This window comes from Rhinoderma darwinii, chromosome 13 (assembly GCF_050947455.1).
Source record: "Rhinoderma darwinii isolate aRhiDar2 chromosome 13, aRhiDar2.hap1, whole genome shotgun sequence".
In the NCBI taxonomy this organism is placed as follows: Eukaryota; Metazoa; Chordata; class Amphibia; order Anura; family Rhinodermatidae; genus Rhinoderma; species Rhinoderma darwinii.
In genome coordinates, this window is record NC_134699.1 from 43,901,346 (window position 1) to 43,918,983 (window position 17,638).

Sequence of the window (17,638 nt, forward strand, 5' to 3'; positions counted from 1 at the left end):
TAAAGCAATGTGGTTGCTTTACCACATGCAATGCTGCAATTTTGGGAATTGCTCCATCTAGTGACCAGCACTGGGAAGTGTTATAATTTATAATATTTCCTGACTCATTAAAAAAATTAGAACAATGTTTAATCACCTATACACTAATTGTTTAACTAAAAAAAAAATACATTCCCTTTTAAGAGTTCAGCCTCCTTCAGACCAGTTACACGCTCCAAATCAACTTGGTGCCTGCACTAAAGACAGCTGTCTTACATGGTCACCTGTATAAAAGACTCCTGTCCACAGACTCAATTAATCAGTCTGACTCTAACCTCTACAACATGGGCAAGACCAAAGAGCTTTCTAAGGATGTCAGGGACAAGATCATAGACCTGCACAAGGCTGGAATGGGCTACAAAACCATAAGTAAGACGCTGGGTGAGAAGGAGACAACTGTTGGTGCAATAGTAAGAAAATGGAAGACATACAAAATGACTGTCAATGGACATCGATCTGGGGCTCCATGCAAAATCTCACCTCGTGGGGTATCCTTGATCCTGAGGAAGGTGAGAGCTCAGCCGAAAACTACATGGGGGGAACTTGTTCATGATCTCAAGGCAGCTGGGACCACAGTCACCAAGAAAACCATTGGTAACACATTACGCCGTAATGGATTAAAATCCTGCAGTGCCCGCAAGGTCCCCCTGCTCAAGAAGGCACATGTACAGGCCCGTCTGAAGTTTGCAAATGAACATCTGGATGATTCTGAGAGTGATTGGGAGAAGGTGCTGTGGTCAGATGAGATTAAAATTGAGCTATTTGGCATTAACTCTACTCGACGTGTTTGGAGGAAGAGAAATGCTGCCTATGGCCCAAAGAACACTGTCCCCACTGTCAAGCACGGAGGTGGAAACATTATGTTTTGGGGGTGTTTCTCTGCTAAGGGCACAGGACTACTTCACCGCATCAATGGGAGAATGGATGGAGCCATGTACCGTCAAATCCTGAGTGACAACCTCCTTCCCTCCACCAGGACATTAAAAATGGCTCGTGGCTGGGTCTTCCAGCACGACAATGACCCGAAACATACAGCCAAGGCAACAAAGGAGTGGCTCAAAATGAAGCACATTAAGATCATGGAGTGGCCTAACCAGTCTCCAGACCTTAATCCCATCGAAAACTTATGGAGGGAGCTGAAGATCCGATTTGCCAAGCGACAGCCTCGAAATCTTAATGATTTACAGATGATCTGCAAAGAGGAGTGGGCCAAAATTCCATCTAACATGTGTGCAAACCTCATCATCAACTACAAAAAACGTCTGACTGCTGTGCTTGCCAACAAGGGTTTTGCCACCAAGTATTAAGTCTTGTTTGCCAAAGGGATCAAATACTTATTTCGCTGTGCACAATGCAAATAAATATATATAATTTTGACAATGTGATTTTCAGTTTTTTTTTTAAATTATAACTATCTCTCACTGGTAAAATTAACCTAGGCTAAAAATTCTAGAGTGTTCATGTCTTTGACAGTGGGCAAACTTACAAAATCAGCAAGGGATCAAATACTTATTTCCTTCACTGTATATATATATATATATATATATATATATATATATATATATATATATATTATAGATGCAGCACTCAATGTCCAAATCCAAAATGGTATTTGGTGCAAGCGGGTAATCCCGATCCAAGTATTGTAGATAAATATAAAAGAAATCCCACAGCACTCCCATATAGCAAAAATGGTTTATTCAGTCAACACACAGCTGCAAAGTTTCCGTCCTACTATGGGACCGTTTTCAAGCATAGTGATGTGTAGAATATAAAGTATGAGTCTCATTAACATAATGAATGATCATTGAAAAAGTGTGCATTCTGAGGCATGGCGGTGTGAGGACGTGTTTCGCTGCAGCTCCGGACTCACCGCACAGAAGATCGCCCGACAGGGCTTACTTACCGGTCCTCGCCGCAGGATGACGAAGGGGAGAAGCCGTAAAAACCTCCCAGTCACCGCTGGCACTTCTTCCATTGGCAGGTACCTTCAGTCCACGCTGGACGGGACCTCGCCGCGATCTTCCTCCACTCCTCCTACAGGCCGCACCCAGACCCCGCCGCCGCGTGGTTACTCACCTCCTCTAGTCAGACTCAGGCCGGCAGCTGTTCTCGGGTCCCTGGGGCGGTCATGGCGTCTTCGGAGAGAGGTCAGTGTGATGCAGGCGTCCAAGGGTCGGCTACACCGGCCTGGTTAGAGGACTCCCCCCACCCCCCGTTCAGCCCCAGTCAGTACCAGAGCAGGGGGTGGGTCTTATGGCACCGACAGGCAGGGCGGTTGAGGCGCCATTTTTTCCTGCCGCCCTACGGCAGTTCCACACAGGACTGGTTGCTGAGTCAGGTCACACCAGCCATTTTTAAAGGATCACTAGCCCCGTCAGTGTGCCCAGGGGATCCACAGACAGGTTTGTCTCCGGGCACCCCGCTATCTATGGACCCTGGTGGAACTATGGGAAATGGTGAAGGTGTTGCTTACTAGTTGATTACTGTATTCTTGTGACGTTGTCTTCCACATCGCTGTCTTTCTTCGTTCCCCATTAGGGTTCCGTGTCGCTGTGTCGTGGTCGGAGGTTTTTTCTTCCAAGGACGACATAGCTCGCGTTGAGTAGTGGAGGGAATTTGTACTCCGTTTTTAGAGGGATAGTGTTGTCTCTTTGCTCCGGTACTTCTGTTTCTGTGCAGGGTTTTTTCTTTCTTTTTGTCCCTTCCTACCTCTGTCCACTTTTCCGTCCACTATGACTGACCTTACCATTGTCTCCCTAAATGCACAGGGAGACTTCGAAGTGCCTGTCACTTCTTCAGACGTAAATGGAGCCGTTTTCCCTTGACTCCATGGAAAAACCACTCCAATTACGTCCGTAATAGACGCAGCTAAAGACGCCTGCACATGCCATTACGGCTGAAATTACGGTGCTATTTTCTCCTGAAAACAGCTCCGTAATTTCAGCCGTAACGGACGTGTACGTGTGAACATACCCTTAGGAGACGAATACTGTTTGCTTGAAGGGGTTGTAATATATTATATTATTATTATATTGTAGGAGGGCACTAAAGGGGCATTATACTGTGGGGGACATTATACTTTTTTATGGGGCATTTTTTTATGATGGGGGTGGGGCGCCGAAAAATAATTTTGCAGGGGGCGCCATCTATCCTAAAGCCAGCCCTGCATGTTATGTGCCCCCTCATGCCACAGGGCCTCGTAGCAGCTGATATAGCGGTAGTTCTGTCACTATGTAACTATGCATGTAAACTGGTGCAAAAAAAAAAGTGGAGCCATCGTCAATGGCAACCAATCTGGTTGTTGCTTTCCTTTTCCAATGGACCTCTGAAAAATGAGAAGTGGAATCTGATTGGTTGCCATGGACAACTGCTTAACGTTTCCTTTGCACCAGCTTTCCTACATATCCGCAGTCCACTTTACATACCGCAGGCTCCTTGGTAGAACAGTATTGGTAAACATGTCCCTAAATAGTTACAAACAGGAGGTCAATAGGAGCAGCTCCCTGCACTGCAGAGCAGGACAGCACCGGAGGCTGCAGAGCCTCCCCCAACCCTTATCTGCGCTGCAAAACGGCTCTTCCTTCTCCCCCACGTATTACACACGGCTGGAGGGGAGCCAGCACAGACCTCAGATCAGGAGGGAGGAGCAGAGACAGGAGGAAGGCAGCCGAGCAGCGCAAGGAAAGGGAGGGATTTCCTGCTGGGATTGAGGAGAGCTGGCTGCCTGACCGACCAAAACTTCACACAAAGTCGATTGCGGGATTATTCCAGAAGCTTTCGGCTCTCCTCCGGGCTCCCGGTGAGTTATGGGGGCGACTCCACCTGACCTGCTCCATGTTCTCCTCATGTCCTCTCAAGTTTTATTATATGTGAGAGACATCAAAGCGACCTGGCAAGGGGAGGAGGGAAGGGGGCGCTGTGCGTGGAGAGCTGCCTCTGGCTGGCACTGCCCCATTGCGATATATATATATACACCCACGCACTGCGGGACTCCTGTACCAAGACTAGTTCAGAGCAAGAGTGGAGCAGTACCCATGGCGACCAATCACATCCGTTCTTTCAGTCTACAGTTTACATTCGAAAAATGAAAGCTGCTGTCTGATTGCTGGGGGCATTTTTAATTCATGACGTCTATAGGGCAAAAATGACGGCCAGTAATGATGTATATAAATAATTCCCGCAATATATAATAATAATTATTGTTATTATTTTTTTTTTTTATGCCACATGAATATTTCTTTTTTTTCTTGTTGGCAGTGAAAGGGTTAATGGCCTAGTGCTTTTTGGAATGTTTGTTTTGCTCCTGAGGCCACAACCCTCCTCATTCCTTCTGAAACTGTTCCTCTCAGCTGTTCATGGTTGTGTTTTGCCTTTTTAAAAAGTGCATTTACACATTGCAATTCTGAGAAAACCCCCATTATACTAATAATCCCTCTGTGAAAATGATTGGAAAATGACCCGATCTACAAAAGAAAAGTCCAATTGCTATAACCGTTAATAACGGTGGTTTATGGTAATCGGGCCAGGTTCAATGCCGTTTCAAAGTCTAATATTTTTCCTAAATTGATCCCGGACTGGGGCGAAGGATCAGGCTCGTATTGGTTTTACTGAACCGGGCTTGGGTCGCCATAGCGCAGACATTATATGGGCGATCATATTACGGTCGTCTGGAACCAGCGCACCATGTCCTGTTTGCGTCTGTAAAAAATCGCCGTTTTACTTGTGTGTATGTCGGGGTTTTCATTCACGTATGGCGTCTGTTTCTTGCCCACTTCCTGGTTTCACTTTTTTCTTTTCTTTCCTCCGCAACTGTCCATGAAAAATGGAGAGCACACGGATGTTCCCCGTCTGCGGTCACGCACCCATTGACTTTAATGGTCGAAGTGGTGCACAAAAACGAATCAAAATAGCACGTGGTTTCTCGCAATGGTCACACATTTCCTGAAAAAAACAAACATGGAAGGTTTTTTATCCTTTCCGACATCCGTGTGCTGTCTGTTTTTCATGGACAGTTTCTGAGGAAAGAGAAGAAAAAAGTTAAAACATGGTTTTTATCCTTTCCCATGGTTGGGTTACCTTAAATTTATTTAAAGATAAAAAACGAACTATTTGGAAAAGTCTAAACCCGGCCGCACTCGTCGGCCTCCTTTCCTCCACCACCTCGCCGCTCTTATTTCTTGCTGGTACATTTACATGTTTTGTCTGATGTAACCTTGCCCCTGCCCAGCGCAGGGCATTCAGGGCGTGGTGTTGAATCATAAGCAGATTGTTTCTGAGAAAAGAAGGGGGGGGGGGGATCAGCTTTCATGCCCATGATCTGGTAGACTTGTTTTCCTCGGGCTTTGATAAAAGAGTGGGATGGGCACGGCCCTGGATGTTTTAGGACGGTTGCTCCCTTTCTGTAAGGTGGATTTCAACAAGTTGTACTGGAGCTTCCTTACACTCAGGGGGCGGAATGGTGGGAGGAAGGTGTGTGGGTAATGAGGGGGGTCCCAGAGCGTCCTGTCATTGGGTTTATGAATGGGATCCAGCTGCCTGGAAGTAGCACGGAAAGAAAAGGCTTCTATGGGTTCATTTTAACTCTTTCCTATTTATTAACAGGTGTGCGTGCGTAATGGTGGCAGCGTGCAATAAGTTGTGTGTTTATTGCATTGCAGTATTCTTATTAGCTGGTAGGCGTAGTACAAGACTTTTCTACTATCCGTGTTTGATGGGTGGCTTTATCTTGTGACGGTGAACACGTTTGGCATACATGACCGGTTGATGCGGAACACACCTCCACGATTTACAAACGCATAAGGAACAGAGCAGGCCTATGCCTGTTTCGTGGAGGGGTTAACTAGGTGTAAGTCTGAAATGGCAACGCAAATATTTACTTTCTTTTTTTTTTGTACAGTGACGTCGTGTTGTGCCCTAGGAAGAGTCGGCATCTTTTTCTCTTCAGCACAATGAACATAATACCTACACCTGGGATCCTTACGTAAAGAGAAATCTAAAGTTCCGAAAGTTACCAGGGCAGCTCTGGAAGGATCAAAGGGCTTACTGTAACAGAAAGGAACCTTATGCACTACTACAAGAAGGCTTTTCTACGTCAAAGTTCAACTGATGGAGCGCTCCTTAATATTGCAGACCTCCTTAGCTCATGGACTAGCTGCAGCTAGTGGTTCTTCTTACCTTCATGTGATATGGGACCTGTCCAACTGAACGCAGATCAGAAGGGGGAACTTGGCTGTGGGAACCCCGAAATTTCCCACAATATTACTATTTACAGACTTTATAAGAGCATTGACTAAACTACAACGGCTGTGCATTCTATAACCCTGTGGATGTCACGTGTGTAAATGTGGAGAATACTTTGAGGATACAACCTGGGCATTTTTGTAACTATATGGGCACAGGTCAGGAGATTACTTTCTAGTTTGTTTGGCAATGGGTCGGGAGAATGAACTGATACAGGCTGTGAAGAGTGGAGATGTTGGCACTGTACAGAAGCTGCTGGCAAAAGTTCGGACTTCAAAAAACAGTAAGTTATTTCCAGGCGAATGGAAGTGGAGTGTGATGTATGCCATATAAGTGTTACAGGAGACGCTACGTGATTGACAGCAGATGAGTTGGGGTTATTCTATAGTAGGGTTGTCACGATACCAGAATTTGGACTTTGATACCGATACTTTGAGTATTATTACGATTCTCAATACCAAAACGATACTTTGCCAAATAAAAACATAAAAATTCCTTCCGTTTTCTGATGTGAGGCACGTGTTGTTATGAATTTTGAACCTCCATGTGCCTCATGTTAAGGGCGGATTTACACGAACATGTAATACGTCCGTGCAACGTGCGTGTTTTTCACGCGCGTCGCACGGACCTATGTTAGTCTATGGGGCAGTGCAGACTGTCAGTGATTTTTTGCGCAGCGTGAGTCCGCTGCGTAAAACTCACGACGGGTCCTATATTTCTGTGTTTTTCGCGCATCACGCACCCATTGAAGGCAATGGGTGCGTGAAAATCACGCGCAGCACACGGAAGCACTTACGTGGGACGCGCGTGATTCGTGCAACAGCAGTCAAAAGTATGTTTGCAAACAGAAAAGCACCACGTGCTTTTCTGTTTACAAACATCCAAACGGAGTGTCATAATGAAGGCAGCTGCGCGAAAATCACGTAGCCACGCATCCTATGTGATGACACACGGAGCTGTTAAGTGCCTTTTGCGCACGCAAAACGCTGAGTTTTTTTGCGTGCGCAAAAATGCACACGCTCGTGTAAACCCCCCCTAATAGTAATTAACCCCATCATGTACCACAGTCATAGTGGGCAACATTTGATTAAGTACGTGATGGGGTTAATTATATGATGCATGCAGGTTGTTGGTACCCAGATGCATAACTTTATATTTACCTACATTAAACATCATTTGCCAAGTGGACGCCCAAACACTGTGTGTCCAAATCAGCTTGTAATTTCCGAACATCTGCCATAGACTGAACAATACTACATAGTGTCATCTGCAAAAATAATAAACCAAATTGCCAATGGCAAAAGAATAAGCGCATGCCTCCCAGGTACCTAACATATATTTGTAAATGTCATAAAACGTAACTTTTAATTCTACTAGAGAGCAAACAAACACACATGGAGATTAAAAACGATCAATGCGGACTATTGGTCCAAGTGATTTTATATATATATATATATATATATATTAGTCCTAGAATTAGAATATCATCAAAAAGTTAATTTATTTCAGTAATTCAATTCAAAAAGTGGAACTCCTATATTATATATATTCATTACACACAGAGTGATCTATTTCCAGCATTTTTTTTCTTTTAATGTTGATGATTATGGCTAATAGTTAATGAAAACCCAAAATTTTGTGTCTCTGAAAATTAGAATATTATATAAGCCCAATTTCAAAAATTATTTTTAATACCTAATTGTTGTCCTACTGAAAAGTATGTACGGTATATGCACTCAATACTTGGTCGGGGCTCATTTTGCATGAATTACTGCATCAATGCGGCGTGGCATGGAGGTGATCAGCCTGTGGCACTGCTGAGGTGTTATGGAGGTGATCAGCCTGTGGCACTGCTGAGGTGTTATCAATGCAGCGTGGCATGGAAGCGATCAGCCTGTGGCACTGCTGAGGTGTTATCAATGCGGCGTGGCATGGAGGCGATCAGCCTGTGGCACTGCTGAGGTGTTATCAATGCGGTGTGGCATGGTGGCGATCAGCCTGTGGCACTGCTGAGGTGTTATGGAAGCCCAGGTTGCTTTGATAGCGGCCTTCAGCTCGTCTGCATTGTTGGGTCTGGTGTCTCATCTTCCTCTTGACAATACCCTATAGATTCTCTATGGGTTTAGGTCAGGCGAGTTTGCTGGCCAATCAAGCGCAGTGATACTGTGGTTATTACACCAGGTATTGGTACATTTGGCAGTGTGGGCAGGTGCCAATTCCTGCTGGAAAATGAAATCCACATCTCCATAAAGCTGGTCAGCAGAGGGAAGCATGAAGTGCTGGGAAATGTCCTGCTAGACGCTGCGCTGACTCTGGACTTGATATAACACACTGGACCAACACCAGCAGATGACGTGGCCCCAAAACCATCACTGACTGTGGAAACTTCACACTAGACCGCAAGCAACATGGATTGATGCCTCTCCACTCTTCCTCCAGACTCTGGGACCGAGATTTCCAAATGAAATGCAAAATTTACTTTCATCTGAAAACAGGACTTTGGACCAATGAGCAACAGACCCGTCCTTGTAAAGGCTTAGGAAACCTTTGCAGGTGTTTTGTGTTGATTTAGATGATTAGAGTGTCACACCATGAGTCTACAATCTTCAACTTTTAATCAATATTACAATTTTCTGAGAGAATAAATTTGGATTTTCACTAACTGTAAGCCATAATAATCAACATTAAAAGCAAAAAATGCTTGCTGTATATATATTTTCCTGTGTGTGTAATATATATATTAGTTTCAATTTGACGATATCACTCTTATTGTAAAGTCTATATGATTGAACACCAATATAAGCAACCGCTGCTAAATGACCAAACATAATTGAATAAAATAGTTTTGATTTACATTTTTTTTTATTTCTAAATCCACATAACAATAACATAAAATAGGATTTCTAAAAGAGTCAACACAGATAAAAAGTTACTGGGCTGCTGGCAATAACATCTATAACTTGATATAATACATTGTAGATAGTCCGCAACGGTTAACTCGGTGTCCTCGCTCGTCTGACACGATGCAGGACCTGTGAGTGACGTCACAGCGTGATCTGGCAGAAGCTGGGCGTTCTGAAGAGAAGTGGATGATACTTCTCATCAGAACGCCCAGCTAGTAAAAGTATTAAAAACGCCCCGATGTACGCACATAATACACGCCCACTTGGACTTTTACTTTTAAACACACCCACTTGGACTTTTGCAAGCCTCATTTGCATAACTACAAAAATGGTCATAACTTGGGCAAAAATGCTCGTTTTTTAAAAATAAAAACGTTACTGTAATCTACATTGCAGCGCCGATCTGCTGCAATAGCAGATAGGGGTTGCAAAATCTGGTGACAGAGCCTCTTTAGTAAAACCGTGCTGGCTGTCACTTATAATACTATTTTTTGCCACATACTCCTGTATATACAGCCCCTCAAAACATTTTTCCCACAATGGATGATAAGCTTACTGATCTATAGTTACCCGGGGAAGACCTAGAGCCCTTTTTGAAAATAGGTGCCACATTTGCCCTGCGCCAGTCCCTTGGCACTATACCAGTCACTAGAGAATCTCTAAATATTATGAAGAGGGGGACTGAAATAACTGAACTAAGCTCTTTAAGAACTCTAGGGTGTAACCCATCTGGTCCCGGGGCCTTGTGCACATTTATTTTATTCAACTTCGCTTGGACCTTATCTACATTCAGCCAATTCAGTATATCAACTGATATATTAACAGCACTGGCACCGGCTACATCAGCTGCTCTTTCTTCTGTTGTATATACAGAGCTAAAGAACCCATTTAGTAACTCTGCCTTCTCTTGATCCCCTGTGACCAACTCCCCACCACTATCTAGGGGTCCTACATGTTCAGACCTTGGCTTTTTTGCATTTATATATTTTTTGAGATTTATTTTGCTATCCTTTGGGCTTTCATTTAGTATTTTTGCTGATTTTATTAAGCGCTTTGTAATTTACAAAGGCTACAGCTGTACCCTCAGATTTGTTTGTTTGAAATGGGCTTTTTTTGTCATTTAGTGCCCTTTTTACAGAAGGTGTAAGCAATGTGGGGTTTAATTTGTCGTTTATACTGGTTCGCTATAGGAATACATTTCGCACTATAATTATACAAAGTAGGTTTTAAGATCTCCAATTTATCATTTGTCCCATTATTCCACATTAGTTCTTCCCAGTCTATATCCTGAATTGCAGCCCTCATCCTGGGGAAATTGGCCTTCTAGGGCTGGGTTCACATGGAGTTTTCTGCAGGCGGAAAATCTGTCTCAAAATTCCGTTTGGAATTTTGATGCAGATTTTGCTCTACTTGTACGCCGACTTTCACTTCATTTCTCTGCCTCCCATTACTGTCAATGGGAGGTCAGAGGCATAAACGCTCGAAAATAGGGCATGTGCCTTCTTTTTCCCGCGAGACGGTTTTTCCGCTCGTGGGAAAAAAACGCTTCCACCTCCTATTCTAATCAATGGGAAGCATTTTCGGCCATTTTTTGGCGCGGTTTCCACGTCAAAAAACTGCGTGAACTCCCCCCTTAAAATTAAGTGTTTTTGCCCTCCCAGACTGTGTTTTACAGTATAGGTAAAATATAACTATTATCACTGTTACCGAGGTTTTCACGAACATTGACATTCCCAACAAGCTCTGCATTATTAGAAATGACCAGATCCAACAGAGCGTCACCTCTAGTCGGGTCTTTCACAAACTGGCCCATAAAATTTTCCTTCAACAGGTTGAGGAAATGTCTCCCTTTTGCAGTTGTAGCCGAACTATGACTCCAATTAATATCCCGGTAATTAAAATCTCCCATTTTCACTACTGTACCCGCCTGTGCAGCCCGCTCCATCTGTTTGTATAGCTGACCTTCCATCTCCTCCGTTATATTGGGGGGTCTACAGATTACACCAAAAGTAATTTTTTCAGTGTTTATTTTCCCTTTGTAATTCCATCCACAAGGTTTTAACCTCCTCACAATCTTCACCTTGTAATGTCTCTTTCACACTCCCCTTCATATCACTTCTCACATACAGACATACACCACCGCCTTCATATCACTTCTCACATACAGACACAGACCACCACCTTCATATCACTTCTCACATACAGACATACACCAGCGCCTTTCCTATTTGTCCTGTCTATCCGAAACCGTGTAAAACCCTGTAGATTTACAGCCCAGTCATGTGAAGAGTCCGGCCATGTTTCCGCAACACCCACTATATCTATATTTTCTTCCAGTATCAAGACCTCCAGCCCCCCCATTTTTCTTGCTAGACTTCTGGCGTTTGTGAACATACACTTTAACTTGCATTTCAATTTTTCACATTCATTATCAGAAATTTGATTATTTTAAATTTTGTGGGCATTTTTATCTTCAATGTTTTATAACAAGATGATCTCCTTATCCTGTTGTCTAGTCCTCTCCCCACAGTCAACAAATTAGTCTGACCCCTCTCTAACCTGACTACCCCTTTAATTTCTACATTGACCTCCCACCTCAGCCCTCGTTTAAATACTCCGCCGCCCCAGCTAGAATTTTTTCCCCAGCACTGCGGACCCCCTTCCATTCAGGTGCAAATCATCTGCAGAATACAGTTTGTACCCCAATGAAAAGTCAGCCCAGTGCTCCAGGAACCCAAAGCCTTCTCCTCTACACCAAGACTTAAGCCATGCATTTAACTCCCTGAGCTCCCGCTGTCTTTCCTGTGATGCGCATGGCACAGGCAGTATTCTTGAGAATACAACCTCGGAGGGCCTCCCCTTCAGCTTGTAGCCTAGTTCTTTAAAATTATTCTAAGGTTCCTCCACCTACCATTTATTCTGTCGTTGGTACCCACATGGACCACAACAGCCCCTCCCAGCAATTTATCCACCCGTACCACCACATGCCGAACCCTGGCACCAGGGAGACAGCAAACCATTCGGTTAAGGCGGTCTTGGCGACAAATTATTCTATCCGTTTGCCTGATTATAGAATCCCCTACAACTATCAATTGTCTTGCCTTACCTGCATTACCAACCTGCCGACTACTAGCTGGGCTGTTCTCCCGGCTGTTAGGGAGATCAGTATCCACTAGGGCTGCCATTTCAGAGACTGAGACCCTCGCATCATCACCCAACTTGGCAGTTTTGCGTGGAATAACAGGATTGGCCTTCCTTTTCTTGGATCCCTTTCTACTGGCCGTAACTAAATTAACCCAGCTACTTGCCGTATGTGTGTTGTTTTTTTTTTTTTTTTTAATTTAACGTTACTTTTACATTTTATTAATTTTACATATCTGTTTCTTGAACATTAATGTTCTGGCATATATCTTCATGCCAGTACATTATCCTATGTGCTGATAGTACACAGGCAGTTGTTAGGGCATACTTAAGTATGCCCTAGCAGGAAATATGGTCAGACAGCCCTGGGGTGCCTGTCCATATAAGGAATGGCCCTCGATCGCGTCACACGGATTCCCCGTGACTCGATCAAAGGAGGGTCACCCTTTTAATTTTCCCTTTGAATGCCGCGGTCAGCTTTGATCGCGACATTCAATAGGATAACAGCGGAGATCATAGGTTTCTAGTAGGTTATCTGTGATCTGCATGAAGATGAATGCTGGGATATCGCAGATCGTGTTTTTCCAGCTTCCTTAAACAGTAGGGAAAAATAGTAAAATAAAATAAATCAAAAGCCTGTGAAGTGAAAAAAAATAAAAATCTAAGCCCTTATTCACACGACAGGGTTTCCCAGCCGGGTGACGGCCGTTCATAAATCGGCCGTCACCCGGCTGCAGTAGGAACAATAGACCCCTAATGGGGCTATTCACACGACCGATTTTTTTGACGGGCCGTGAAAACCAGCCGTCAAAAAATGGGACATGCCCTATTTTCGGCCGTTTACCCGGCCGCCCGGCACCCATAGTCCCATAGTCTATGGGGCCGGGTAATACACGGCCATCACCGGAATGTGTCCCGAGTGATGGCCGTGTCTACCGTCGCTCGCTCTCTCCTCCTCACAGCGCAGAGTGCATGTGAGGAGGAGGAGTGAATCCCATTCAGAAGAAGCGCTGTATGCTGGAGGTAACACGGTGGGGGTACTGCTGTAGCGACGTCCCTGCTATGTGCAGGGGTACTGTGTGGCAGGGCTGGGGTGTACAGCAGGTGGAAGGGGGCGCTGCGCTGGCTCCCTTCCCAAATCGCCCTGGCCCGGCGAATCGGCCTCCTTTCCGCCCTGCCGCTTCTTCAGGCATCGCTACAGCTATAGCAGCCATAGCGGCTGCTAGCGGCGACACCTACCATGGCCGATGGCGCCGCTAGCGGCTGCTACTGCTGTAGCTTCGTCCCTGCTCTATGTGCTAGCCCCACTTTAGCTCCCTGAAGGAGCGGAATCCCTGTGTGTTCGGGGATTCCGCTCCTGGACATAGCGCTTGATGTCTCTGTCCATATATGGACAGTGACATCAGGGGAAACTCCTGAAGCGGAATCCCCGAACACTCTGTGACCGGGGATTCCACACCAGGAGAAGCCAGTAACGTTCAGTGTCCATAACTGGACACAGACGACAGGGGCTTTTCCTGAAGTGGAATCACCGGCCACATGGGGATTCCCCTTCAGGAGTTGCCCCTGATGTCACTGTCCAGATATGCCCGGCCCGGAACGGATGCAAAACGAATGCAAACTGGTCGGGAAAAACGGCCGATTTTATCGGCCGACACTAGGGCTCGAGCGGGACCCTGTCGTGTGAATAAGGCATAACTCCTACCCCAATCCACCAGCACTTTCGGGGACCAACTTTTGTGACATAGACCTATATAATAATAACATTTACAGAATATGTTATATCAAATCCACACAAACTATTTGTCACTTGTTTTGTCCCCCTAGTCCCTATTTTTCCCATTTCCCCCTCAAAAGTTTTTAGATGCTGGTTGTGTTTTGGTATTATATTAAAAGCCCAATTCCCCACAAAAAAATAAATAAATATTAGGCCAAAGAATAAAGTAAAAAAAAAAAAGTGACATTTTGCTGTGGACGTTCAGGCAGCTGAAGGCCTTGGTCTTGATAGAATTGAAGGGGGTGTCTGGGACTTAAAAAAAAAAAATGTGCTGAGAAGAGCAGAAAAGTGGGTATAAAAAACCAAAACAAAAAAACCCCAGTACTCACCTGTTCAATCCCCTTCCGCTCAGGTGGTCCCTGCTGGTCCTTGTTGACTTCCCTACAACAATGATGTGCCTTATGCATGTGACCACTGCAGCCAATCACTGGCCTCAATGATGATGCCAACAAGAACAGCACAAGACCAGTGAGGCTAGTGATTGACTACAGTGGTCACGTGCATGGACGGCACATCATCACTGCAGGACAATCCAACAAAGACCGGTGGTGGGGGATTGAACAGGTGAGGATTGTGTTTTTGTTTTGGGTATTTTTTTTTAATATCCACTTTCCGGCTCTTAGCAGATTTTATTTTTAACGTCCCGGACAACCTTTTTAGGTGGCGATTTATCAAAGGATAGGTAATAAATGTATTATCGCTTGGGGCCCTACTGCTGGGACCCCCACCCAATCACTAGAATGGGGTCCAGAGCAGCCTGTTCCTCCTCATTGCACGACCGCATGGTGCTTTTCCTTTGCTTCTAGGGTATAACTGTCAATTGAGGCTTGTACACATTAAGGGGTCATGAACATAGCATTGAGACATTGAATTAACCTGTCGAACATCAGAAATACAATGCAGACAACTATAGCCAAGTGTCCGTGGTAGATGGGAGTGCTGCGTGTAGAAATGCACTGATGCCAATGATTTTTATACACCGTACAAATGCTCGCTGTGTCACACACGTACACAGTGTCGACCTATTGTCACACATTGACCTCCCTATGGCAGCGAACATCGCAGAGGAGTTAAACATTCACCTGAATGTGCGTGACATAGAAAGAATCCAAGAAGGAACGAACGTGTGTCTGAGTCATGTGTTCTCTCTTACTCTCTGCTCCAATGACTCTTTTATTTCTTCTCCATTATGTTGATTGTATGTGTTTTGTAATAAATGTACAAGGTGGTGGTAGAGTAGGGGATTAATGGCATGAACGGTCCCCACCGCCATTTCAGTTTTGAAAGTTGGGCACATCGGGCCGCACTACAAGTACAAAATATCAGATAATGCCAACGACAAGGATGCTGAGTGCACTGGTGTTTTATAATGTCAGTGTAATAAGATAGATGAAAGGTTATTCAACTTTTATTTCCATTTATAAAGCTTTGACATTTTCAGCTGTAAAACAGGAAAAAGGTGCAAAAAATATATATTTGTGTATCAACTCTTAAAGTTAGCCCCCGGTTTGCAGGCAGTATTTTGGTGGTCAGCCTGCGTATTGGAACTCTTTGGGACTGTTGCGTGGAAGCAGGTGCAGGCCGACTATCTAATGTGTATGGGGGCTCCAACATCTAGAGCAGGATTGGGAGGTTGGATTTCAATATGTCTCATCCGTTTGTTATTCGGGGAGATAAGCCGCTGCTAGAGTACCCTATTCAGAATGCATGCTTGCTCGGCCAAGCCGATTGTTTGTGTATAGGGGGATCAGGAGAAATATATCTAATGTGTATGGCCAGCCTAAGACTCCTCTCATGTTTTTTTTACTGTAATGCAATGCTGGGCGACTATGACCAGAATCAGTGTCACAATTTATTTAGACCTCGCCCCCATTTGCATGCCAAGCCATTGGATTAAGATCTCCTGAGCCTGCTGTATACTACTATATATAGTATACTCCTGACACACTGTATAATCAGCTTATAGTGCCTCCCTACACAGTATAATGCCCCAAAGCGGCCCTCCACACAGTATAATGCCCCAAAGCGGCCCTCCACACAGTATAATGCCCCCATAGCGGCCCTCCACACAGTATAATGCCCCCATAGTGGCCCTCCACACAGTATAATGCCCCCATAGTGGCCCTCCACACAGTATAATGCCCCCATAGCGGCCCTCCACACAGTATAATGCCCCCATAGCGGCCCTCCACACAGTATAATGCCCCCATAGCGGCCCTCCACACAGTATAATGCCCCCGTAGCTCCCACCACACAGTATAATGCCCCCATTGCTGCCCCCATAAAGCCTAATAGTCATGCCCCAATTAGTGGCTAATACAATAACTACCTATCGCCACTTCCACGACGGGTAGAGAAGATCCCTCTGGTCCGCACGGCTCGGCGCAGTTAGGCGCAATGACGTCATTGCATCACGCCTGTCTGTGCCTAATCACTCGCGGCTCGGCACAGGTAGATGCAATGACATCATCGCACATGTATGCGCAGAGGCGTTAGCGCCTGGCGTTACATAGTGAATGGTGGAGTAGGGGCTAACAGCTCCCTGCTACACCATTGGATTCAACTGTATCTGTCTCCTGAGGACGCAGATACAGTTCAAACCGGTAAAAAAACAACGTTGGTTATCGGCGCCGAATTTCGGTTTTGTGTTTGTTTGTTTTTTTCAATTAATTGCCCAGCTCTACTCTACGGCATTTTTTTTTAAAATTGAAAGTGTATCGGACCTGTCCCTATAATATGCTGCCCTTTAAATCTGTCATAGATCTGTGGGTGCATTATTTTTGTTTATTATTGAATTTTGCTACTGCGATTTGCACCACAAGCTACAAATGCAATTTTAGGGTTAACTTGGCTTACTATATCAAGTCAATGGGGTCAATCGGTGCTATTGTTATCAGTCGTTGACGGATCCGGCGCTGCTCATGGTTTCCTTTATAAATGGAAGCCACAACGCAGATGTGAAGAGAGCCGCAGGCAGCAGCTGGGGCTGGGCGATTAATCAAATTAATTCGCCCTCAAGGACTCTCACGATTCTGTTTTTTAACAGAATCGTTGAATCAATTCTTTAGTGGCGATGTCGCGCCATGCTGCAGGAGGAACCTCCGCCTCGTCACTGCCTGGTCCGCCCCGTTCTGTCCCTGCTTCTCCACGGAACTGCTGTTCTGTACTGAACAAAATGATACAGTGCGAAACAGCAGTTCCGCGGGGAATCAGGGACTCCTAGTATAGAGTGATACCTTCCGCCCCTGCCGATGGCATCACCACCCCCCCTTGCAGATCGCACCACAGTAGCTAAATCGCCGGCCAAAGCGTCGGCAACCTCTGGCCGGGGATATTTACAAGGAAGGAGCTGGGGTGCGATCTACAAGGGAGTGGGAGTTGTGCTGCAATCTACAAGGGGGGGTGGGGGTGAGACCTACATGTGGGGGTGCTATCTACAAGAGAGGAGGGGTGCTGCGATCTACATGGAGGTTGGGGGTGCTATATGCAAGGCTGTGTGACACTACATGGGCACTGTGGCACTATATTGAGGGGG

The 17,638-nt window shown here is 45.2% G+C and overlaps 1 protein-coding gene across 1 annotated transcript in view; it reads left to right on the forward strand.

Moving 5' to 3' along the window:
* Nucleotides 1-3,594: 3,594 nt before the first annotated feature.
* The window catches only part of CASKIN2 (CASK interacting protein 2), a 43,428-nt gene continuing 29,384 nt past the window's right edge, over nucleotides 3,595-17,638 (forward strand). Inside the window, exons 1-2 of the mRNA XM_075846793.1 lie at nucleotides 3,595-3,841; nucleotides 5,939-6,565. Coding sequence (XP_075702908.1) covers nucleotides 6,472-6,565 — 94 coding nt within the window. The 5' untranslated portion in view covers nucleotides 3,595-3,841; nucleotides 5,939-6,471. The remainder of the gene's footprint in view (nucleotides 3,842-5,938; nucleotides 6,566-17,638) is intronic.